At 35.7% G+C, this 27,312-nt stretch overlaps 1 protein-coding gene across 6 annotated transcripts in view; it reads right to left on the bottom strand.

The window, feature by feature from the left end:
• Positions 1 to 27,312, bottom strand: part of DIAPH2 (diaphanous related formin 2) — a 212,389-nt gene that overhangs the window by 125,345 nt on the left and 59,732 nt on the right. For all 6 annotated transcript variants that reach the window (XM_065077869.1, XM_065077866.1, XM_065077867.1 and 3 more), the window contains 4 exons: positions 12,298 to 12,399; positions 11,165 to 11,259; positions 7,326 to 7,427; positions 125 to 364 (listed from right to left, as the gene is read on the bottom strand). In XM_065077869.1, the coding sequence (XP_064933941.1) occupies positions 125 to 364; positions 7,326 to 7,427; positions 11,165 to 11,259; positions 12,298 to 12,399 (539 nt within the window). The remainder of the gene's footprint in view (positions 1 to 124; positions 365 to 7,325; positions 7,428 to 11,164; positions 11,260 to 12,297; positions 12,400 to 27,312) is intronic.

The raw sequence follows: 27,312 nt of genomic DNA, 5'->3' as shown, positions 1-27,312 counted from the left end.
TTTTAAGAAAGGAGGTGCAGCCAGAAAACCACATCAATTGAATGTTTTTCCCTCCTTAAGGTACTTTCTCACGTGTCACGATTTTAATGAATCAGCCCTCACAAGTTTCATAGCTTCAACTTACCTTGCAAAGAAAACTGATGTTAAAACCAAGAGACTGTGCGTTTCTGGAGCCAGAGTTCATGTAGTTTCCAAGGAACAGCACTAGCTCTAAAAGCTTACTAAAGCTTTCACTCTTCTTCAGCTCTTCACAAGCCAGTGTAACCGCCATAATGTCAGGTTTGATATTGTTTACATGCTCTTCAAACATAAGCCTGAAAAGGATCCCGTTGAGACGTGACCGCAACATTTTCACTGAACTCATCTAAAAAATAAGACACATTAAATCAGAACAATTAAAAAAAAAGAAAAAAAAATATTATTTACGCCAAATAGAATACATTAAAAAACCAATATTGTGCAGCCAGTAAGACTACAGTTTCTGTATGTTTTCATTGCCTGCCTTGTATTTCCAGGAATCCATACCTGCCTACAAGTATTTTTTCCCCAAACCATACATTTTGCCTGGAATAAAATAACTAAATAAATCAATCTGTGAAGGGACATCTTGAAAATAAGCGGGTGCTTTGTGCTACCAAACCATTTAACTTGTGAATTGCAAACTCACTGGCAATAAAAGCACAGTGTCAAAACCCTTCCTCCCAGCAAAGCCAGTTCCACCACTTAACAAGAACTGAAGATCAGCCCATTTCATTAGACTAGCTACCAAAATACGTCCATGTCTTTCCTGTTCTGCACAAATGATCACTAATATTTCCTCCTCCTTAGCAGCAGTCTATAAGTCACAAGATATATTTAAATTTCCGATAAAAATATGTATTGAAAATTTTTAATCCACTTAAAAATTTTCATTTAAATGCAAGAATGATTACCTTCCAAATCTACCTCCTAATTTTAATTAGCAGAATACAGAAAGATTTCTCCCCCAATGTATTCACTATCAGTGGTGTTCCTGAAGCACTTTGTTCCCCTGAAAGAAAAGCTTTGTTATGTGTCAAATCACAGATCTTGGCTATCACAACAGACAGATTTTCACATGTTCATGTCCCTATTGCCCAAAGCTTTACCTTGGCTCCTTGAGGAGCCACAATTTTTCTACTAGTGTTATCTACTACGGACAGCTATCAGAAGCAGCAGTAATAATTTTTCATGAAAGATTTGGGTGGCCTGAATAATGATGAATTCATACTAAATTGAAAATAAATGTAAAGGCACTCCAGATGGTCTCAAATAACTCATATGATCAGACTGGAGCGAGGAGAAGGAAAGGATCAGAAAAACGTTTCAGCATAACTTGCATTCTTTTTTTATATGTCTCCATTGTCACAAATTTCTCTGTGAGCCTCTATAAGCCGATATCATGCAAAGACTTGAAATATTATTCTTCTAATCATTCTGTATTTCAGAAATATCGTACTGAAAACATCTGCCTTGAAAGGCTCTCCCTTCACTGAGCTGCAGTTGACGGAAATTAAAATTAATCACATAATTTGCTTTAACTTCTGTAGAACAATCTCCAATTACTGATTTTACTCAAAATTGCACTGAAAAGGTTGAGAAAAGCTTTAGATACTGTAAAACAGAGTGCAACAAAACATGCATAAGCGAACAGAACAGTATGACTTACACACTTGTGAAGAATAACACTTTACAACTTTTCAGCCAATTTGTACCTTCCTTCTTTTTTAGTGCTGTGAAGTGTCACGGAACACAGACCATTTATTTGTTTTGCAAAGTAGTTTGGCCACCAAACCAGTAGTAAGTTTTAATTTCACTTGCTTGTCTGCATAATATGAAATTGTCAAGGTACTTTAAAAATAAGGGCTGTTTCAAGTGGGTTGTTTCCTTAGAATTCAACACATTTTTATATACATTATGCTCTTTATCTATCAATAGAAGATCACAAATACTGATTTATTTCCTCCTTCCCCACCCTGCCCTGGTTTCTCTTTGATATTCGTGTTTTTAAATACACATATTCAATGGCTGATACATATCTTGAACTTAAAGGAATCTCATGACAATACGTAAGGTGGAAAGATTATATTCACTTGAGAAAAAGGTCAAATTGCTTCTAATTCTACAAAATTAGTGTCAAAGGCAGACAAGAAATAACACTTTCAAATAAGTGCATATAACAGCAAGCAGTAGCTTTCACCACAAGCAGTTAAAGCAGCAAGAAAATGAGTATTTCTTTTCCAGCTAACTGTGAGCACTGGACTGCATGTCATTATTTCCCCTTCTGGGCTTTCATAAAGGTCCTTGTCTGAATTTTCTACCTAATAAAGTTCTTTATTCCATTCTTTATTATTATCATTCAATTCTCAAGCCCAGTATTAAAACTAGGATCAAAAGTTATTGGAGAAAGAGGCAGAAAGCACAATTAAATTTGCCTCACTTCCTAAGGAAAAAAGCTGAAATTCCTATAACACGAATTTGTCAACTTGCTCAGACAACCTACTGAGCCTCTTACCTAGAGTATAATAAACAGTTGCCTTTTATTTGCTAGCAATTTTCTAGAAATATTAATTCTTCAGCAGCTCTAGAAAATACAATGAAGCAAAACAAGTGGCAAATGAATTCAATTAAAGTGAATGAGAGACTCTAAACCAACGCAGGTGCAATAAACTTGTACAATTCTTCCCACCTCATCTATCACCCAGCAAGGAGTGTTCAGGATAGTTAATCCTGGTTATACAGCTAAACGGGTCACAGAATCTGCAAGTCTCTACAACTACAGCCACTCAGTGAAACTTATCCTCTTGCATTAACAAGGAAATTGCTGATAACTCAGTTCTTAACAGCTGTAGGAAACTTTGCATTCACTAGAAACCAGTAAAAAAAAAACCCCTACTTTTCCAGAACACACAAGGAAATGGAATTGTTTGATCAGTTCTAGTCACTGTTTTCTTGGTTCACTAAAGGCTTAAAGCTTGCACCACACAACGGTGGGATGATCTTTTTAAAACTTGTAATATGCTTCTTAAGAACTCACACTTGGTGGTAAAGTGGATAAAGTTCTCCAAGTTCAAATCCCACTAACCCTACAAAAGTTGGGTTTTTTTAAGCCTGTCCTCTGAATTGATATGAAATAGTTAATACTCACACCTTATAGCACAGATTAGAATAACATATAAACTGCTCAACCGGCACTGAAACTGAAAGCAAGTATCCTTATTGAAGTTGCAGCTGTTCCCATGACATAAAAAAATTAACTCTTCAACACAAATTTTACATTTAAAAATGAGAGAACATTCTGCCTAGCTCATGTAATGTCATACCACTGATCCGGTTAATCTGTTTTTCTTGCTCTACTTCAACATCAATGCAATCTTTTATTTTAATGAAGTTGCATTGCCTTTTTTGATCCCAGGATTTAACTTCAAAACCAGTTCCAATAACTAATTGGAATATATCATTGATTTTGACATCTCATCTACATTAAAATGCAATTCTCATATTCATTTACGTATCAGATGAATATTAAGTTAATCGGTCTCTTCTAATAAGTTAATACTTTACTAAGTATGTTTTTTCTATCACAAATTTTAAGCAACTTACTTGACGTTTATTAAATTTGATGGGCACAGTGATTATCCAATTAACATATTTTAATTATTAACTTGCCTAAATTTATGCAAAAAAGGTACACATTTTAAATATCACTTAACACAGTCTTTCTGTCTTCTTCTATCCCTAAACACACTATTCTTAACATCAAGGTTAAGATTATTACTAATGCAAAACTCTGAAATTCATTCAACACATAGCAAAAAAGGACTCCAGTCAGGTAAGGAGCTCACATTCAGCTGCATTTCTTCCACATTAATGGATTATTCAATTAAATCAAAACTGGAAACAAACTCAGCATTTTAGCAGTATTATTGTAGTTAGTGGATGCTAAAAATAAGACTGAATCACTACCCATAAGGAAATGTAATATTTTCTTATTAAACCAGATGGTGAAGTTGAATAAGCAAACAAGCTTCAGGAAACTTAGTCCCTTCTTGAGGCAAACATCACCATTTGGAGATGTTTGATTAAGCAGGTTTTTTTAATTAACGTTTCATTCAACTCCTTAAAATTCCTCCTCAGCCTTTTGTAGTCTCTCATTCCTCAAAAGAATCAATCAATGAAAAAGTGATCATTATAGCATGTACTGTCAGCAAGTTTGCTGATGACACCAAGCTGGGAGGAGTGGCTGACATGCCAGAAGGCTGTGCTGCCATCCAGAGACCTGGACAGGCTGGAGAGTTGGGCAGGGAAAAATGGAATGAAATATAACAAGAAAAAGTGTAGTGTATTGCACCTGGGCAGGAACAATCCCGCGTTCCAGTATAAGCTGGGGAATGACCTATTAGACAGCAGCGTAGGGGAAAGGGACCTGGGGGTCCTGGTGGACAGCAGGATGACCATGAGCCACCACTGGGCCCTTGTGACCAGGAAGGCCAACGGCATCCTGGGCTGTATTAGCAGGGGGGTGGCTAGTAGGTCGAGGGAAGTTCTCCTGCCCATCTACTCTGCCCTGGTGAGACCACACCTGGAATATTGTGTCCAGTTCTGGGCCCCTCAGTTCCAGAAGGACAGGGAACTGCTGGAGAGAGTCCAGCACAGGGCAATAAAGACAGTTAAGGGATGCGGAGCATCTCCCTTGTGAGGAAAGGCTGAGGGAGCTGGGGCTTTTGAGCTTGGAGAAGAGGAGACCGAGGTGTGACCTTATTAACATTTACAAATATATAAAAGGTGAGTGTCAGGAGGATGGAGCCAGGCTCTTCTCAGTGACAACCAGTGATAGGACAAGGGGTTCAAACTGGAACACAAGAGGTTCCACTTAAATTTGAGAAGAATCTTCTTCTCAGTAAGGGTAACAGAACACTGGACCAGGCTGCCCAGGGGGGTTGTGGAGTCTCCTACTCTGGAGACATTCAAACGCACCTGGACACCTTCCTGTGTAACCTCATCTGGGTGTTCCTGCTCTGGCAGGGGGATTGGACTGGATGAGTTTTTGAGGTCCCCTCCACTCCCTGACATTCTGTGATTCTGTGATTGTATCAGTACTGTTAAAAAATTAGGATACTTTTATGACTTTTTTCAGTTACAAGTGAAAAAACAAGGACCATTTACTTTCAATCCAGTAGTAATAATAGATCAGATAAATGCATGATCTCCAGGTATGTAAGACAACCAACAGAGATGACACAGTTTCCCAAGTGACTTTCATAGTTTCATAATTTTCTGGGAAATAAAGTGACAGCAGAACCAGAATGAAATATTACAAAAAATAAACAAATCACGCTACTATATAAAAAGACTGAAGAAAAAAAGACTAAGAAAGGCCTAAAAAGAAAGACTTAACAGATAAGACACCTGATTATAAAAGCAAACAAGCAGCTATCCAGCAGCAGCAAAAACCCAAGGCTACTCCTCTCAGTTCAAGAGGTTTTCAGATACTATCAGTAAAACACAAATGGACCTGAATTCAAACTCTGGTAAAACGTGTACTAACACTTACTATCTACACATATTTAATACACACTACTTGTATATTGGCAACTTGATTAAATGCTTCTGTTTTACCACTACACCAAGACAAAGCAAAAGAACTATTCCTTCTAAGCTGTGTTCTTCTGAATTGGAGGTAAACAATCTTCCGTATATGAGAACAAAAATATTCTCCAAGTGTTCTCCTACACTTAGGTTTGTATTATCTTAGTACTTCACATCTAATGACAAAACTTGGGTTTTGCACTGCCATTTACACTCATTGTGCAGCCAATTCATATACGAACAGTTAAACTAGAGCATCAGTTATATTCTTTCACTTACGAAATTCATACTCATCCAAGTGAGATGAAGCTGAATTTGCGGCAAAGAATGAAACAGGCTTATTTTTACAGGTTTTCTTTACTTCACGAAAACCTCCTCAGATCAACCTTTTGATATTTATAATAATTACACCTTAAATTCATTTTCAATCTTTCATTTCCAGCAGCATATTAGCATATATCCAAAATAAAAAGGCCATTAGTCAATCACTACCCAAATTAGTGCAAAATGCAAAGCTTGATCCTGCCTGTCCTATGCCTTGCCAAAATTTCAGACTAGGTGATTAGTGAAGTTGGAAACATTAATGAATCTCTCTCATAACACCTTCTACACAGAGGTGAAACTGGGGAAATAATTTTACCTGCAAAACTAACAGCCAGTACAACTTATCTGCATAAGTGGTCAGATATAGTTACCCCAGTTCCTAAAAGCCGTATGCTTCTGTGCAAGCCTGGGCAAAGCACACAAGCCTTGGCAGTAACAGAATAAACAAAGCTTTTTATGAAAAAGCTGGTTTCATTGCTTCCTTTTAAGATACCTGTATTTCTGTTTTAATACATTTTAATGCATGTAAACTGAGCTTCTGTGGAGTTAGGGATAAATTCTAAACATTATCATCATCGTTATAATCTTTTAGACTGACCAAGTAACAACAGGAACTAACTTGCCTAAGGATTTATCAGCTCTTTGGAAGACCAGAAGCAGAAAAAGAGTCTTTCAAGTCCTAGATTAGTACTTGGTACCATACAACTAACTATAATACCAGCATGTATTAGGGTAGTTTCTGCAAATTTTCCAGTTTCATTCAGGGACAGGTTCTAGCCATTATAACAGTTGATATCCCTGCTTTTGGAATAGATATATGCATTGAGCACCAGTAAAAGCAACATAATACCATCTACTATTTCAATTCTAATATGCATCTACACCTCTTCTAGAGAAGTTTTACAAGGTTCTCTGTGTTTGCTTGTTTATGTATTTTATACGTATATGCATACACACATATGTATACATTCACACATAAAATACCTATAATTATGTATGCACACACTTTTTTTAACCAAAGGTTAAAACATGACATGAAATATTGTGGGCACATTCACTCAATGCCATTGATTTAATGGTTCTGTTATGAACCCTTGAACTACATGAACGCAGTGTTGTCCATAATTGTTTAATAAACATAGAAGACAAGACAGTGAAACAAAAGATTCGGTCTGGCACAGAAGTGCCTGTTGCTCTTAACTGCATACTGTAATTCCTTCCAGAAAAACACCTATTTACAGAATTTTAGATTATTACTTATCAATAAATAGATGGCAACTTCTTCCTGCTGCAGAACTTGCAAAAACATTACCCAAAAACATTTAAACCTAAAACTTTGTTTTATCTATTTGACAAAATAGAACTCTTTAGTTAATTATTGCAGTAATACATACCACAACTCCAAATTGTTCTGGCTCAGGAAGATCGTTATATTCATCCTTTAATTCAGCTAAGGCATTGAGTTCTTTCTGCTCAGGAAGGTTCTTCACTAGGTTCTACAACAAACAAGACATTATATTAAATTTGTTATATTAAACTAGCTCAGATCTCAAAATAACACACTTAAAATACCACAACATGGAAATTATGGGAAGCTTATCTTATTAACGCAGCTTTAACACTCCATAAACATCAAATCAAACCAGTAATTATTTAATACAGACATCAGCACCTCTGTTACAGTTTCTAATTTGAAGAATGCCTTCTCAGTATTTAAAAAGTTAGACAAAACTGTTCGATGCTGTCAGAGCCTGAAGAATTATACTCCATCTACATCTTTTTTTCCCTCATGACTGTATCTTGCTCATTAAATATTAATCAAGAAATAGCTGGTCTGTGTAAAGCTAGACATAACTACTTACAAAAAGTCTTGAGACATTATTCAAAATAGCTGTGCACAAACATTGATCAGGAACATCTTACACAGAAAAGAGCAACATCTCAAAATTGTACAGATGTTCTGAATGTCAAAAAGTAGAACTTGCTTGAAATCTTGTCCATTTTCCCAAAGAAAATTGTATGACTTATTATATGATGTTAACATCTCAAAATGCAGATATGATAAATGGATAAAATATTTATATTAAGGTAGAAAAATACCTTGTCTTAAGAGACACTCAGTAAAAGTTTACGTTGTATTTAAGTTTTGATATATATGTTAGTTGAAATCAAACCAGTAATGTAATTCTTCAAGTGAAAAAAAGTACACATTTACATTCAAGCAAGGAACTGTCAATAGGCCTTTTGTGTTCAAAAAGGTTCATAAATCTTAGGATGGAAAAAACCAAAGTGAATTAAAAAGTTATTAGCTTATATGAGCTGTCTAGACACACAGGTGTCATTTACTTCATTTCCCATCTCCACAAACCATTTTTGTTCATATTAAAGACTTGTAACAGGAACACACAGGAAACAAAAATAATGTAATATTTTAGAAACTGGACATGGGATCAAAATACTGTATTGGCTTGGATGCAAGTGTGGTTCTGTGGAATTTCAAAAGGTGTTATGGGAGTTACGGTCAAGCACTGGCCACTGAAGAAATCAAAGGTAGTGAGTTGGAGACATTTACATCCACAGAAGGGAGGCAGAAACACTTGATCGTTTCTTTTTTCTTATCCATACCCCTTTATGGCCTAGAACTAACAGATCAGTTCATTTTGCCCTCAGCTTCTCAGACAGAGTTTGGCTCCACTAGTGCTGCAGCTCCCCCTGTATATAAAAGTTTAAATATGTTTACTTTTATTAATTGTATTGAATAACTGAAAATGAAGCTAAAGAATGCAGTGATCACATACTCAAATCCTTGTCAGTACTTTAAGAAATAGAGTTTCATAACATATTCACAATCATGTGGCTTTAAATAAAAATGGAGTAAATAAAAATGGTTTACATAAGGATAAAAATAAATAGAAATATAAGGCTAACATGAAGAGGCTGAAACTATCACTCACTACTCACTGTCACAATGTGGTGTTTGACAACTGTATCTTTACAAGAACTTATTCTCTCAAAGACTCATTGGGAATTGAGAATATTTTTTCTTATAGTGTCTTCCTCAAGGAAGAATCACAACAGTTTATCATCTACCAGGTACTCAAACTGATTAATCAAACTAATTTTAGTAAGTATTACAACATATATTTGAAAAGCAGCAAGGAACGAGGATTTGAAAAGCGTAACTGAAAAAGCGCTTTTCTATATGCTCACTTGTGCTATACCTGTTTAGCTTTCACCACTTCAATACTTAGAACAAAGTTGTTTCTATATGTGCTTTTTTAAAAGGTACAAGTTTTGCTAAGCATGAAAGAAAGCAAGGCTTGCTTCGTAAATTTTTTCCAATCAGTAGTAGTAAGAACTGTTAAACTGGTAAATTACTTAATAAATTAGTCGGAAGATTAGAATAAAATAAACCAGAATAGACTGAACATGAAATAGATGATACAGCCCATTTACCCCAGTACATTTCTAAGAATATATCTTTAGAAACATAAAAGGAATCTCTTCTGGGCTATCAGCTAAATTTCCCTGCTATCAGAAGCAACTCTGTCACACCATTCCCTTCAGAAATGGACCAATCTCCATAGTCTCAGTTTTTCGAAGATTATAGGCAACTTTGTTTCTAGATAGTTGCAGTGATGATGAATTCATGTATATTTATTCTGGTGTTAACATTACCTTTTACTTATGCAACTTCATTTTTCTCCCCAATCCTAACAGCCATCACTCTTCTCCTCATATAGTTCTAATGCAGTCATATCCCCTCTCAGCTGCTTATATTGCTAACTTAATCAAGCCAATCCTTTCTACCCCGTTTCCCCAAAAATAAGACCTAACCTGAAAATAAGCCCTAGAATGGTTTTTCCGAATTTTTGAGATGCTCAAAATATAAGCCCTACTCCAAAAATAAGCCCTAGTTACAGTTCATTTAAAAAGTCAATTTAAATAGTGTCCAGGTAGCTATAAATGTAAAAAAATAACAAGTTTTGCAGCAAAAATTAATATAAGACCCTGCCTTATTTTCTGAGAAACAGGGTAGCTTTCTGTTGTAAAATGTTTCTCCGTCCCTCAATCATCTTCAGTAGTTTTTATGTTCAGCTTCTCTTTTCACTTCTCTTAAATGTAATAAGTAGTTTAGATAAGGTCTTAGAACTGCATTATTCAAAAGCATAGTAATTATCCTCTCTCCTGGAAATACTTGACCTCATACACCTTGTAGTCACATTTGCCTTTTTTTATGGGGTACTGGGTCTGGCTGGGATGAAGTTAATTTCCTCCATAGCAGCCCATCCAGTGCTGTTTTGACTTGTGACCAGTGTTAATAACACACCAATGTTTTACTACTGCTGAACAGTGCTTGTGTGGCTTCGAGGATTTGGCTGGTTCTCATTCTGCAAGTAGGCCAGGGTGGGCAACCTGTGCCCCTGCTTGGACAAGTAGGCCAGAGCGAGGGCTTAACTGCTCCATGTCCAGCTACACCACACTGGTAGCTGCACTTGTCCTGCTGAGCACAGACTCACGATTATTTCTCAATCATTTTCACCTCATAGGCAACCCTTACACCACCAGCTTCCAGCAGTTCACTATTATCGTGACCTCATACTTTAGCCATATATTATATGTATATATAGACATATACATATTATATGTATATTTAGACATATTATACCAGGAGTGTCAAACTAATTTTCACCAGGGCCACATCAGCCTCGCGACTGCCTTCAAAGAGCCAAACGTAGTTTTAGGACTGTATAATTGTAGGGGTAGTTATATTTATGTAGACCTAAAACTACATTTGGCCCATTGAATGCAACCGTGAGGCTGATGTGGCCCCCAGTGAAAATGAATTTGACACCTCTGTTTTACACCCTACTTCTGTTATCCAGGTCTCAAGATACCTCCATATTTGTTGTGGAGTTAACTATACCAATATGAAACTATTCTGTATTTCAGGTAATCTGAAAAACTATAATAAGAGATTTCCTTTTGAAAGAGAAACCTGAGAAAGTTAGAGACTCAAAAGTTATTTTGTTAATAGTGTCTTTTAAAGACATTTTTACTGCCACAATCAACCACGTAGAAGTGAAATTAAAAAAATGGTAAACACAGCTAATACATTTGTAGCTGATAACTAGAAAATTCTATGCATTTCTTACTTCTGAATTCTTACACCTTTAGAGTATTTTTATGTGGAAAACAAACTACGAACAAAACCAGAAACATTTTCACATACCTGAATCAAAGATTCACTCAGCTTCTCTTCATCAACTTCTAAAATTATATTTTTAATTTCTTCATAAGGCAAGCGGAAAGAACCCAAAAATATTGCTGAAATTCAGTAATAAATAATTAGAATCAAAAAGGTCCAAGAGATTAATACAAAAGGATTCATTCAAAAGGATAATGGAGAGCTGGGCAAAGACAAATGCTCTAACTTCACCACTTTTTAGGGTAACTAAACTTATACAAAAGACAATGTATATGTTATACTCTTCAAATTCAAACAGGAGTTCTCAAAGCAATTTGATCTCAGGATGTTACATCATCTCAACAGAGCCCCATTCAATAAACTACAAAGTATTCCTAACACAGGTGGAGTAGCATATCATTTTTATAAAGCGCTGTATATTCAACCTAACTGCCATGGCTGAGTTTCCTACATCCATATTTTCTAAACTTGAAGTTTTATATCACTTGTGTCACAATGCATTTTCTCCTTAAGAAAATGTGCTCATGTAAGTGGTAGCAAACAGTGCACAAATTTGGTTTTAAACGCTTCGTGATGGACATAGACAGACTAGCAACATTTTATTGTATTTCAAATTCAAATAAAAGAATCCACTATTCTTAGTGTTTGATTTCACTCCATAATTTAAGAACAAAGTAGCAAGTGGAGGAGCTGGGTTATTTTTTGCAATTTATGGTAGTAGTATTTGCACCTAACTTAACCTATTTTGTAATATTTTTCTCTTTAACAGTCTAACCCACATCAAGGTTTCTCCATTGCTCTAACCAAAAAGAACCATTAGGAATGGCCTCTCCACTCCAGTCCACAAAACCTACCAACATTGTGCCTTCCCTGTCCAAAACAAACACAGAAGCAACTTTTTGTTTAAAAAAAAGTTAACATTAAAGTTTACACTATTTCTCCATGTTAGTTTCTAAAGTTGCCCCAAGTTGTATAGTAAATTAAATCATATGCACGTAAACTGCTTCTAAACTTAAGACTCACGTTCACATTAGCCAGTTTTTAGAAAAATAATATTGTACATCTAAACAAGCAAACAAAAAAGAAATAAAACATTTAAGAACGGGTGTGCATACATGCCAATTAGATATTTATCTAATGCTTTTAATATCACTTACATAAGTTTTGTGCTGTTTTTCCATCCAAAATTCTTAATTCTTTAACCTTCTTCTTTGGCTGAACTGTTTTCTTTTCTTCTGATTCTTCTACTGCCTTCTTAGCTGTAAAGGACATATTTATTAAATGCTGATTATTTCAACTGTTATATCTAATAGCAACTCAGCTAGAAAGCCATAATAACACAACTATTACAATCAGTTGAAGGCAAAAAAAAAAAATCAATGCACTGCCTCAACATACTTTAAAATATGCAAAGAAACAAAGCAAATTTACAAAATTAGGAGGAACATTAAATGAAAATGTTGATATTACAATGACAAATTATATTTATGTATCTTAACCCACAAAATTTGTTATGTTCAGCTCCAGTTTATTTCAAGCACCTTTAAAAACACAGTGATCTGGTGCTACCTCAAAGCACGTGAGTGCCCTCTGTTGAAATATTAATATGAAATACTATTTGAAGTTCTTCATCTGAAACAAATAAGATACATAATTTGAGATTTAACACACTAAAGGAAGGTTTTTACTAATTATTTATGTTGTTATTGGTAAAGAGCAAAACCAAATAAGAAAACGTTGGGTTTTTTTTTAAAATTAGCAAGGACCGCTAGTCTTATATTCACTACTTAAAATTATATAGAAACCAAACACTACTGAAATATTTAAAATATATTCTGATTTTTTTGCATGATCTAACATACTTAATTTTTACAGCATTATCTTAAGTATTAATTAAGTAAACATGTTGACAAGGATTTATTTCATTTTAAAAACCACATCATATACGTGCCTCTGTAACATGCTTAACATTACTTAAACTCAGTGAACACTTCAAGTCATTCAAAAGAAACTCAAACACTTGAAATTAAAATCAAGGGGCATTTTTAAGCAGACTAAGTATGCCTTTCTTCTCTGAACTAATTTCATCAGCGTGAGTTTCACTACACGTATCTCCTAAAAACAAATGTTTATTTTTAGTGTGAAGAATAACCAAAATCTCAGTTTCAACCTCCTAAAGAAACAGAACAAGGAAAACAGTTTTATTCTTCTCCTTATAGACATTACCATTAGAAAAATACCTGGAATAAAATAATTCTACTGGGTTTACACCACTTGAATAATTAGTTTACCTTGAGCATTTTCAAACTAAGCTAGTATAAAATAGTTCCCTCATCCCCACCTCTTTCTCCCATGGGCCTTTTTTAACACTGACTTAATTGTGGCAGGACCATGGACTACAGATTTTTTTTTTTCAATAATTTAATAAATAAAAGCTGTTTGATAGATTCCAGAATCAACATACTATTGCTGACCAACCTCTCAACCCTTTCCAGGTACTCCCATCCCAAGTGCCTGTTCAAAGATCAGACATGCTTTTCAGCTTGATGCCACAGAACCAGAGGAAAAGATGAAAAAAGGATTTTTTAGCAGTCGACACAGGGCAGCTCAAAAAAAGCAAGAAAAATTAATCTGGAAGCTAGAGCATCTGTATTAATCATACAGACCTTGGACTTTAATGCTGTGATTATTCACTACAGCACTGATAATGGCACTGGCTTACATCTTCATGCAAAATCAGCTTGTTTTCAAAGTGACAAGTCTTGAAGACTGTACTTAGCGACAGTCATGCCCAGTTTTCCATAACAAATGTGGTCACATTTTAGGCAAAAAGCTGTAGCAGAGGGGAAATTTCCTCACGTTCTGACCACAACATGCAGTTAAGCAATCGGACATTGAAAGAGACGGGTCAGCTCTCCAAGTCTGAAGCTTTATTCTACAGCGTCCATCTCCCACCCAACTCCTGCTGAGGCTGTCATCCGCCTCTGAGCAGCCTGCTTAAGTTTGCCTCTCTCATTTCAGAACACATGACCAGCTTTTTCCCTTCTTAAATAAGGCTTGATCTAAATTCAGCCCTCCAAATCCACGGCTCACCTGCTCCACTTCCCAGAACACACTCACTAATCAAGTTTATGTCAGTCTTCCACTGCATTAAACAGCCATGGAATGATGACAGAATCCTCCAATAAGTGTCTGGTACTCTAGCAAGACACTCTTTGCAAAACATCTCCTTCACAAGTTCTCAGTAAGAGAATCCAAAAGCCTGAGTATTTTGTCACCAGAAGGGTGCACAGCAGCAGGGTAGAGTTCAGACTCAGAAGGGCCTGTTAGGTTGTCCTCTCGTGTTTCAGATCACCACGTCTCTGATGACTGACAAACCTCATGCACTCTGTCGTGTTAATACAAAACATTTTCACATCCCCTACACCTCATTTTTTCTTGAAATCTAATCCCTTTTCACACAAATTTCTGTAGACTACTATTTGGACTAACCTGGAATATGTACATATATATATAGAAACACCAAGGCATATATACATGCTTGCATTTTTTGTTTTGAAGACACTGAGGAAAATATAACCTCCATTGTTTAAAACTATTTCCCCATTCAGTTGGGAAGAAATTAAAAAAAAAAGGCAGGTACTTTTTTTTCTAAAAAAAACCCACAACTGTCATGAAAATGACAAAATACTCACTAATGCAACTCATCTCACATCAATTACACTTATAGAAAGTTCTGGCTGGGTTTACTTTACTGCCTACTTCAAGCGGACAGGAGACCCAACACGATAAAGCAAAAGGGGGTTTTGGCATAGGCAGCTGTCTCTGAAAACCAGAAAATACAGATCTAAGCACCACTGTTACATAACCTACTTTTTTTTTTTAATTTAGAATAGAGTTCTGTTTTGTTAGTAACAACATATTTGTTTATCACTGTTGGAGGAAAAAAGCTGATGCAACATGCTGCAAGGGATTGTTTTCTGTTCATATTCCACCATGCAACGCATGTGCAGCTCAAATGTGTACCTTTAGTGATACCTTCAGCTGGGAACTAATTTAATCCCACAGAAAGTGCACTGCTTGAATCACAACTAGAGGTTATAGAAAAAATGGCAACACTACACAAAACGTTTTATAAGATGACAATACTTTAAACAAGAGAAATGATAATTATGGCAAAGAACAAACACAAACATGGTGGAATACTTCAGAGATGTAATTAAGAAAAAATTCTACTACCTTTAATTTTGTACTCCTGTAGCAAAAAAAACTAAGCACACCTGTTCATTAATTCAGCTATTGAATGGCATTAAAAGATGCCATAACAAATCTTTAGAAACATACACGACTTCATTTAATGCTATTGGAGACGTTAAAACATTTTACTCTGAGCTGAAATGACCAGTTCATACTAACCTCCCTTCTATTTTTAAATAAGCAGTGAATAGTTTTAATAAAGAATTAACAGTAAAAACTGTCAGTCATGAACATGGTGAGCATGAAAATTAAAGGGAGACAAAAAGGAGTACATAGAATTACAGTGTGGAGAAAAAAGAAACCTAAATGAACTTGAGCCTCTCTGAACCCGAGCCTTAATCTCTGATTCCTATCAAGTCTGTGCCCATAGTGAACAAATGCCCTTATATTGTCACAAGAAATGAATGAGTAATTTCATCTTACTTCCATCCAGCAAATGGCTTCCTAATTGCATTTACTAGTATTTGGCAGCAAAAGTAAATATACAAAATAAATTAATTGCTTTATTATTCCCTTTACATAAGAGATTATATATGGCTGCTATAAGACTATAGGAGAAAAAAAAAGCATATATATAGTTCAAAGTGACATAAATTTTACAGACAAGCGTATGCTTGAACAGCTGAAACTATTAATTACACCAGGAAGTTCACTGAAGAAAACCCTCAGGTGATACAACTTGGTACAAAATTGAAATAAGGAGCTAGGAATGCCATTGAAGGATTAGAACATATTTTGTAGCACAAAAATTAAGTAAATTCTACTGCAACATAATAAAACTTCTTTAAGCCTGGATAAATAGATAATATTGGGAAGCTACTGATGATTTTCTGTGTTACTTGTAGGGGCACCCAGGAATGGAAATAAAAGTCAAAGAAAGGGGGAAAGGGAGGAAAGTCAAACGTAGTCCAAAATTTGCACTTCCCTCACCAACATACCAACGCTGAGTCTTGCCATTTGCCTAACAGAATTTCCACACTCAAATGAAAGAGTGCAGCAGTTCACACAAGTGAGGTCTAGTTAGCATAGGTCTTCACACAAGCCTGTGAGCTTCCACCAACCACTTGTTTCAGTAAACGGATTAAATATGACCAACCTCCTGTTCAGACAGCAGAATGAACTCTGGAAGTTTTGCATGCTCAAGCCAAACTACGCCAATAACCTGTTGATCAGCAAGAAGTGCAAATGTGTCCAGGAGTGCCCTGAACAAGCAGAGCCCTGACAACAGCAACAAATCAGTAAACAACGGTGCAAGCTAAGCGGACCAGTGACCAAGGAGGTTTTCTCCATCCGATTGCATAAACAATGAATCCAGAGAATATTCAATGGATCCCAGAGGAAATATTCTGGGAGATGCCACGGTTCGCACAGCTGAAGCCACAAATCCTCTCCTGGACCACATAATCTCTCCTGCAAAACACAGATGTCATGCAATTCATGAACTCCATAAACTGAGATTAAAGTGGTTTGGTATCCAAATTCATTTATAGTCTCCACACTGTCATTTGATCTTCAACTTTGACAAATAGCAAACCATTTCCCCAGCTATCTAGAGATAAACGCAAGAGTATTAACAGATGCTAGCCATGCCCTCTTGTCAAGTCAGTCAGCAGAAGTGTGATGTCATGTTTATTCCCAATGCCACCTGGCATTTTTCCGTTCACCTAAAAACAAAAATCACTCAGTTATCAATTCCTTAAGTAAAATTAATTAAGCACTCCTGCAGTCACTCTGTCCTTTCTGCAATCAGAACAGCTAAATACCTGGTACAGCAATTTAAGAAAAAAAAATACAAAGAAAACAAGCAATTGGTCTGAAAATGGATCTTCACTTGAGCTCTTAAAAATAAATAAATTAAAAAAAAAAAACAACAAAAAACAACCCACACAACTCACAAGGAAAAAAAGATGGAACCTCTTGCAGTCTCATACTTTTCTGCCTAATTAATGTAATCAAGCTGCAGGAAGTGACATCAACCCAACAGATTATGCTCTGTGGTAGGAAAAAAAAAAATCATGACTTAGTTTTACAAATTAGTTCCATCAAAAATAGCAGGGGATCCATATTCCTATTATTTGTTCTTGTAATAGAATTGATTATTATTATATTTGACCACCACATTAAATGACTATAGCAAATATTTTTTGTTCTATTGAAATTGCCCTAATATGGTTGTAATTAGTGTGATTTAATTTTCAAGTGCAATTTGAAAATCTGCATCAGGAACTTGTGCAATGAAGTTGTACAGGTATAGTTAATTAACCACTCCATAATGCAGCTTCTTTCAGCTTTCTATCAACAGCTTGAAATCAAATAGATATCTGGTGGTCCACAAATTGTTTACTTAAAAAATAAAATGAAATAAAATAAAATAAATCAGACAACTGATTTCAACCTCTTCTATTTATGCTGCTAAAGGTCAATGCAAAAGATGTTGGTTTTGCTGAAAAGACATTAAGTAAGTATTAACTATTTATCACATACAAATGGACAGAGAAATACATCCAAGTACTCCTCCTGAACATTAGAAATCAAACAACAGCAGGCAAACAGTGATTCAACTGAAAACATCCTCAATGGGCCTACTTAACTGTGTTGTGTGATGTGCTGCAAGAAGCCGGAATAAAAGCTGGTGGCCTTTTCCATGAACTCCTCTCCCACATTCCCTCCATGAATATTTATACAGAAGAAAGCCTGAGGACAGTCCACTCCATTTCTCCATTTGCCTCTGCTCCGATATCTGCAACACTTCAGGAGAACATGCCGGCATTTGCTCCAAAGAGATGCTTATCCTTGGTGGGTTTTCCTGGTCACCGAGACATTCCATGTCTTTCCTGCCTATATATTAGTGCTTGACTAGTGACTAAAGAGATCAGTCAATGTATTTTAAAAGTAACAGAGTAAATTTTTATATGGGTCAGAGAAGACATTTGCCCATAAAAGTAAAATGCTGCCTATAACAGTACTTCTAATTTAGAGTCGCATGTCCCAGTTACACTTTTTTTGTCTGATATCAGGTCATCACCACCTCAGAACTGTGAAATAAGATAGAATCTAGAAAATAATTATAGCTAACTGGTACATCTGTTATCCATACACCTTTTGAAAGTAAAAGAAAAGCAGGACTCAAAAAAAAAAAAAGTAAAATAAACTGTAAAAACCCTGCTATCATATTTTATAAAGATTTTAATAAACTCATTTTCTGTTATTAATATGACATGTCTAGTAAATAAAAATGTTTTAAACTAATAGTTCGGCTGCTGTTTCTCTTGATTTAGACTTGTAAAAGGCACATCTTTCCCCATAAAGGTCCTCATGGGAAGTACATTTTCTAAAGGAGTTTTAGAAATAATGAATCTAAAAAAAAAGATCCCAAGATTCAAAAATCCCTTTATACACTCATGTTAAATAGATAGTGGTCTTAATGGAATAGACTAAAATTTGAGTAAAATAAAGAGTTAAATTGATTTCTTTTCCTCTTTCCGGGTGATATTTCACATACAAAGCTTTTGACTAAATATTTAAGCACTAAGTAAAATACACATTTCCAAATGTATATTCTGGTATACTCTCCCTTTTGAATATTTCTCTGTCCTCAAGGTTTTAAACAAACATTCATGAAACATTGTTTCACTTGTATATATCTACATCCTCAAACCCTCAGTTTGTTTTGCATGTTCAAGATCTACTGTAGTTTTTTGAAGTGTGTACACCCTGGTTATACACTGTGACCTACACAGTGAAATACACCATGTTACATCTCCATTGACTTAGCACTTAAAAAATGTGATTTAATGTTTAGTAAAAAGAATTCTATTCTCCTACTAGTTTAAAAAATACTGGTAATTATCTTGTATTGTTTTATTGAGCCTACAGAACTCAAAGGGATGTTTTCATAAGTATCAGGTCCAAAGCATAACTTCACAGGAGAAAAGGATATTATTAAAAATAATTAGGAAACTTTCTCTCTTAACAGATTCCATTAATTTCTATAACCAGTAAGCAGTGCCCTGTGAAGTTGACTGGTAATCACAGCTTTGACAGTTGATAAATACATATAGAACCTTTTAACCTTACTTATAAAATGTTGAAAAATCAGTCTTCCATAAGCAAATGTTTGAAATTGTGTGCCTGTGGTCAATTATTTGCATGTAATTTACAGCAAGCATGCCTTTCAACTTAATCATACGTGGGCACAAATATTTTTGGTACATTTCAGCAAGAAGAATACAAGCTATTGCAATCTTAAGATTAAAATGACTTAGGGTTTTACCCAGACACATTAGAGGACAGTGACTTGTTTGGGGCAGAACTGCCACAGCACAGTGTCACCGGGAGGACATACTGCATCTTCCCACATTACCATCATTCTGACTAACGATCATTGGAACTAAGGTCATTTCCATAGAGTTTCAATACACTGTGACATTGAAACACTCCTGGCATACTAATGTAATTGTCTGAAAAACAAACAGTAATTGAGAGATTTGATGATTCCATACTAAGATAACAAAGAACATGAGGTTCCCTTCCCAATAGCTGGGGTGGATCCACTGATACTTATCAGGTACTGGCCATCATTCAATGATGTACTACTGTTTGTCTTTCGTGTATCATGTACAATTTTGGTCTTCTCCTCCATGGTCTTTGAAAACACAGAGAAAGTAAATACAAATTAGTAATTCATGAAACCTGAAAGACTAGCAAGCAGCACTACTAAAACACTGGAAAACCAAACATTTGTTTGGAATACAGAGAAGACCAATGCCATAGGTTATGAATGCTAAATGATTACAAGTTCACTGCAGAAAAAACACATTAAAGACTTAACTACGCATCAAGATGTGACCTCTGGCTCAGAAAAAGCGGCCAACTGTTGAGACCTGGGAAGTATCACTATTCAGTTTATTCTACGTACATAAAAACACAGATATTTAATACATATTAATTCATATACATTTACTCTTTTGCCTGAGCATCTGCTCTTGGTCACCTGCTGAAGATAAAACACAAGGCTCAACAAGCCTGTATGGTTGTATATATATTATTACTAATTTCTAACAGATCTACCTTGAAAAAGCTTTCTTGAGGTCCAAATATCTCAAAGAGTCTTGAAAACACCCAGGTGCTCACTGAATACATATGCAATGATTATCTGCCTTCTAGAGGCAGAAGATAAATTACTTCCACACTACAGGATTAGTCTTCGGGGACCTACCAGCATACTAAATTAAGCCACTTGCACTGCAACAGCCTAAAAATAGTCCTGAAACACACAGCTACCAGTCTCTCACCTTTACCAAAATCATGTAATCTACATTCTGCTTAGCTTTATATTACCAACATAAGCAAACTTTGGCTGAAATGATTCATTAAGAAGGCAGCATCTCAGTGTTAATGATCCAAATGTCTTAAATGCCAGGACAAAAAGTGTCAAAAGGAAAACCTCCAAGCTTATTCTATGCATACTACCATTTAGAATATGCAACCTACAGACAGGTCCACATCATCCAGTTTACCATGCAGAATTTTACTTTCAGAAAGCCTCTAAGCCATAAATTTCTTATTCCCCCGCCTCTTCACCTTGGAAAATTATTCTATATTAGTATTCTAAAATAATTATATTCCCACCTTACAGAACAGAAAAAAGTATCTAAAAGAATGAAGTTGCAGAGAAGTTTCAGTTGCCCACAACCGCACAAGACACAGAGCAGTTACAAAATATGCAAATTTGTAATTTCAACTTTACATCCTTTAGAGATCATTAACAGGTAATTAAATAACTCGACAAAATTATCAGCTTCTTATCTGTGTTAATGCCTATGTACCTAGTATTTTCAATTTGTCAATGAATTCAGAGACTTAATAGCATGATTGTTAACTTTTAATCCTTTATGTAGCTTTTTAATGTATCTTTCTCCAAAGAACCCTTATTCGCTTCAATAGCAGACCTACACTCAGTCTATGCACATATGGCAGAAATTCTTGCAATGGCAAATATTCTGTTCAAAGCACCTCTTAATAGCGTTAGAGTTGAAACAACTATCAATCAATGGAAGTTGGATGGAAGCTGCAATCTCAAAAGCAGATGAGGAATATTTTTTTGGTCAGCAAAAATGGGAAGAAAAATCAGTTTTGCACAGAAAAACAGCAGGCATGGGGAAGGGAGCATTTTTTGTAAATACATCATTGCGACTCAGCACAATACATAACTGGAAGTAGGCCACGAATCACACCACATTCCGTTAGTATTTTTTACAGGAAAAAACTCACATTGTATTTCATAGAAGAAAAATGTGAGAGAAAGTATATTTAGGAAGCAATGTAGTATGTACCAGCCACGGTGCTGCTGAAAGACAGAGGGGAGATCTCTTTAATACAGACTGCAAAGAATTATTTTACAAGTAAGGCCATAAATTTTGCTTATACCTACAACTTTGTTTACAGTGGGTTTTTATTTATTTAAACAAATACACTGTTATTCCTGGAACTCTGCTGGAAGTTTTCAGGATATTACAACACAGGTGCATCGTATATTTAAGAGTCAGTACAAACTTTCCTGGTAAGCAGCTGATCTGTTTTCCACCTTTTCCTCCAGACTGAGCTTCTTTTTAATTTCCCCTCTCACCTTCACTTGGGTCACAAATTCATAGCCAACTGTTGGACTTTAGCTGAAGAACCTGTATTACAACGTTCAGTTTTCTAAAAGCAGTTAGATAAGGAGCCTTCTTGACAAATATTGAGAAATTCTTGAAGAAACACAGCTACAAACAAAACACCAGGAGGCAAAAGACATTTGTTCAAAACCACCATGCATAGAATTATAGAACACACACCTCAAAAAGACAAGTGATTGACCTCCAGCTCATTATCTGTGTATTTTATGTACATTTATGTACATTTCTTACTCAGGAAAGGTAACACACAATTTAGGAAAAATTCCACAACAGGTAATCGTAACAGTTCGTTTAATAAAAAAGCACTGTAAAATCCATGGAATGGGCTATTTAATCATGTTCTGAGAAGCCAGATGAAATTAAATAGATTTTCCTAGTATCTAACTTAAAATCCCTTGCAAAAAAAAAATGAAGTTGGAAAGAAAAAAAAAATGCTTGAAAGAATATCTTTTGAAGGGTTTTTTGGTCTGTTTTGACATTACAGAAAACATTCTTTTCAGTCTAATCTTTTTACGTATTCATACAGAATGTGTTTTCTTCCAGGAATACAGATTTTTGTTTGTTTTTAAACAAACAAAACTCGCTTATTTTTCTGAGTTCTACTTCCAAATTTCTTTTTTGTTGAATTCATAGCAAAAAAATACTCTCTGTAAGAGCATTATAGATCAAGACTGCTTCATGAATGTATTCATATTTCATGCTAATTAGACTTTGTACACAACCTCTTTCCCTGGTGTGCCTAGTACATGTGTCTCTGTCCTCAACTGCTCATTAAAGGTGCTATAGTTTATCTGAGCACTGCATCACTGCGACTGAAACAGACATTTCGGAATACAAAACTGCCTTTCTTCCTCTGCTGGATTTTATAAAGCTGCTACAAACAAAAGCTCTGTCTCCCTTACAAAAACAAGCTATATCATGGGTACAGAATGTCCTAACTACTACCAGTTATCACATAGTAATTTCAGGGATCAGTTTACTTAAACAATGCAAAGCTTTTTCCATCTCTGAGTTTGAGAGTTTATTTCTCAGATAAATCCAGTTGAGAAGGGAAGGGAATGATGAAAAATGACAAACTAGTAACTCTTTCTTCTTTATGATACATTAATTTATTCAAACAGTAGGCTGGAAGACCAAATTTGTTGAATATATGTATGTGGGTAACATAGACTTTTCTGTGTATGACAAGTAGTGATCCTTACTCCTTCCTAATGGGGACCTTCGAGACAGCAAATATAGGTAAAAAAACAACACATGCCTTTGAGAGTTTACCTCCCCTTCTCTTGTCTTTATCATCAAGGCAGATAATCAGCCTGTATCTGTAGAAGTAATATAGTCAATAGTAACTACAAGGGTTTCTTATTCTGTGTCCTTGCTCCTCAAGTGAGGAAGCCTAACTTGTCCTAGTGACATTTCAAAAGGGTTAAGCAGTGCTAATTAAACTAAAAGTGAAGGAATGACCTCCACACTAGAGCATTTGACCTGGATTCACAATAGATACTCTGATTTTGAAAATGAACTTAATTTCTATAGGAATTTTGCAGAATACATTATTGTATAGCTCAAAGCAATCAATGAATAAAGCTAGCAACTTTCAAATATCCCAGACCTTAACCTATTTCCCATCCATCTCTTAATCTGATTATGATTTAATTCACACACAGACTACCTGTATTTGCTTTTCTGAAACTGTAATTATTACATTTCTTTAAGTAATGCAAACCAAGGTAATATCCAAACTACTCAATCTGAACCCTCCTGATACAACACCAATGCTCTGAAAAAACACTGACTTTAACTATCACACATGTAAAGAAAGGAAGCTCCAGGAATAACAACTAGCTCTAGGAAAAATGTATCTATCTAACCTGCCCCTCATTAAATTTCCCTTATGAATATATCACAAAGCTTACATAACCAGTGTCTTAAAAGAGACATAATTAGAGTGTACTACAGCCTGAGATCTCCAGTAAAATTCCTGCATCTGTTCAACCCTATGGTATGGTCACTCTGAAAGCACAATGAAAACAACTATACAGTCCCAAGCTGGAGCAGGGGGAAATTATATATCTCAAACTTTCTGCATGTTTCAAAGGAAAGTTTTCACAAAATGTCAGTGTTCCCTCACATTAGTCCACCACAGAGAAAATCTGTAGTCAAAACATCAGCAGTCATTTATGAAAAGAAAGCCTTCATTTGTTTTCAGTAATATTTACAACAATGTTTATCTGGACATTTCATCATATAACATGTTGTTCTATCACACAGAGTTAGTGTTAAATACGATCAACACAGAACTGTCAGGCACTCTACAGAAAACCGAGTAAAAACCTTATTTGTTACAATGGTTTTTAAATACAAATTTGAGGGTGAATATTCAGCTTCTGATGCATTTCTAGCAAGCAAGTAATGTAATTGTTAATAGGTCATATCAACAGTACATCTATTTTACTTAGTGGGATTTTTCAAAATAACAAATAGTCTTTGTGACTCATTGCTACAAATTACCTTCCACATAGAAAAGGAATCATTTAACTTTCTGAAAGGTAAGTGTGCTAAAATACTATCTGAAACAAAATATGAAGAACTAAAATTTACAAACATTGCCTCCTAATTGGAAGCTTTGTTTGTTTAGGTCCCTTCCCTATTCTCATTTTAGTTCTTTTGTACTATAATGAATGAAATGGGTACTGATGCTTTTGAAATAAAAGACACATGCTCCCTTCAACAGGAGCAGGTGCTATCGAACCGCTACCATTTGCACAGCAGCTTCCTCATACGAAAAAATTTATACAGGAACATACACACAAGTAATTCTTGGGAGGCCTCATTTGTGATTCTCCTTGAACAATAGCCCAGCTGCAGCAAAACTACAGGCATCATTCCTAAGGTCAGTTTGGAAACTGTGCTTCCCTATGTAAGTATTGAAAGTTTATTTATAAAGCACAATTATTAAGGAGTCAACTTCTACAGCGAAGCCTTCGTAACTGATGCAAAACTTAATACAAAGAATGCATGTGCCTTTTGTCCCCGCTTCTTTTTTTCTCTTGATACTTTAAACATGGCAAGACTGGGTATCATTATCTGGTACAAATTGCCGCTGACACTTCTGGGCAGAAATGTTTTTGTTTCCTTAGTAATTATAGACATTTTTTTTTCCCTCAATCAAGAAATATATGCTTAAGCGTTTACTGTGATTGTTGTTTAAGTAATTCTAAGCTCATTTAATAATTAAAAAAAATCTAAATATATAAAAATACAAATATAGACATACACATATCTAAATCCATGCTGAGTGGTAATTTCAGGGATCAGTTTACTTAAACAATGTAAAGGCTTTTCCATCCCTGAGTTTGACAGTTTATTTCCTGGATAAATCCAATCGAGAAGGGAAGGGAACAATGAAAAATGACAAACTAATAACTCACTCTTTCTTCTTTATGGTACTTGAGTTTATTCTGTCATTGAAAAAGAACAACAATTTCAAATACACTGAAAGAAGAAAAAAAAAATCCTACTTCACTCCTATATGAAACTGAGATATGAAGACCGATTACCTAAGAATAAAATCTAACTAAATGAAAATCCTGTAAGACACACAAACATTTGGTTACTCCTACACTGCAAAGCAGGTTCTTCCTTTGCTTTGGATTAGTACATTTGCAAAAAGGAGAGGGTGAGGAGGGAAAGGCAACAAACATACACATGCTGAATTAATCAGAAGACCAAGGGAGCCACCTGCAGTTTGCAATCCAGAAACAAATACATTATAAGTTTGTGGGTTTTTTCTATTCCATAAAGCAATGCACACAGTTAAGCTAGTGCAGCATATCTGTGCTTAACACTAGAGATTCCTGTATTAAAATGAAATTTGCCATCTCACACCTACAAATATAGCTGTGTTACAAGAAGTTTGGACAAAACTGAGTCCCTTTAAAGCCTGTAAAAGTTTAAAGCTCTCTGATGAATTTGATCTGGGCTTCTTAGCATATGAAATTCAGGCACATTTTTTTCAAAATACTGATTGCTTTTTCTTTTATTTATAAGTACCAAATGTAAATGACTGTAAAAAGCTTTCCTTCACCAACCTCATTCTGTGGCCGCTACTTATCTATTTACAAAGAAATAGCTGAAAAGTAATATAAAAAAATCCTTTTTCTCCCCACTAAAAATGTTTCATTACATGTAGAAAAAGGGAAGAGCTGATGAAGAACGATGCGTATTTCATATCGTCATTTGTCAGTCAAGAATAACAGTGAATATAAGCTTTGTATTATTGACAGAGGAACACGGCGCAGAGGTAGAACCAACCTTGAAATATTACATCACTTTGATAACAGAATAAAACCTTTAAAAGTTCATCTAATGCATGCAAATCTAATTACTACAATGAGAATGTATGAAGCTAAAACATTCATTCTGATCAAAGAAAGAACACTAACTGCTTCAGCAGACTAGCTGGTCACAGGAGGTTAAAAATAATTAAATTTATGTCAAAAAGACATACCTATGAAGAAGCGGGGCAAGGAGAAGGAACAAAAAGTCAACTGAATCAACAGTATCAGCTGACACACACTATCTCCCCAAGAATAAGACCTACACCAAAAAACCACAGAATCACAGAATGTCAAGGATTGGAAGGGACCTCAAAAACTCATCCAGTCCAATCCCCCTGCCAGAGCAGGAACACCCAGATGAGGTTACACAGGAAGGTGTCCAGGTGGGTTTTGAATGTCTCCAGAGGAGAAGACTACACAACCCCCTGGGCAGCCTGTTCCACTGTCTGTTACCCTTACTGAGAAGAAGTTTCTTCTCAAATTTAAGTAGAACCTCTTGTGTTCCAGTTTGAACCCATTGCCCCTTGTCCTATCATTGGTTGTCACTGAGAAGAGCCTGGCTCCATCCTCCTGACACTCAACCTTTATATATTTGTAAATGTTAATAAGGTCACCCTTCAGTCTCCTCTTCTCCAAGCTCAAGAGCCCCAGCTCCCTCAGCCTTTCCTCATAAGGGAGACGCTTCACATCCCTTAACTGTCTTTATTGCCCTGTGCTGGACTCTCTCCAGCAGTTCCCTGTCCTTCTGGAACTGAGGGGCCCAGAACCGGAGACAATATTCCAGATGGGGTCTCACCAGGGCAGAGTAGAGGGGCAGGAGAACCTCTCTCAACCTACTAACCACTCCCCTTGTAATACAGCCCAGGATGCCATTGGCCTTCCTGGCCACAAGGGCCCAGTG

Source organism: Columba livia, chromosome 12 (genome assembly GCF_036013475.1).
Source record: "Columba livia isolate bColLiv1 breed racing homer chromosome 12, bColLiv1.pat.W.v2, whole genome shotgun sequence".
Classification (NCBI taxonomy): Eukaryota; Metazoa; Chordata; class Aves; order Columbiformes; family Columbidae; genus Columba; species Columba livia.
Note: the sequence above shows the minus strand (reverse complement) of the source record. Positions and strands in the feature narration are given on the sequence as shown.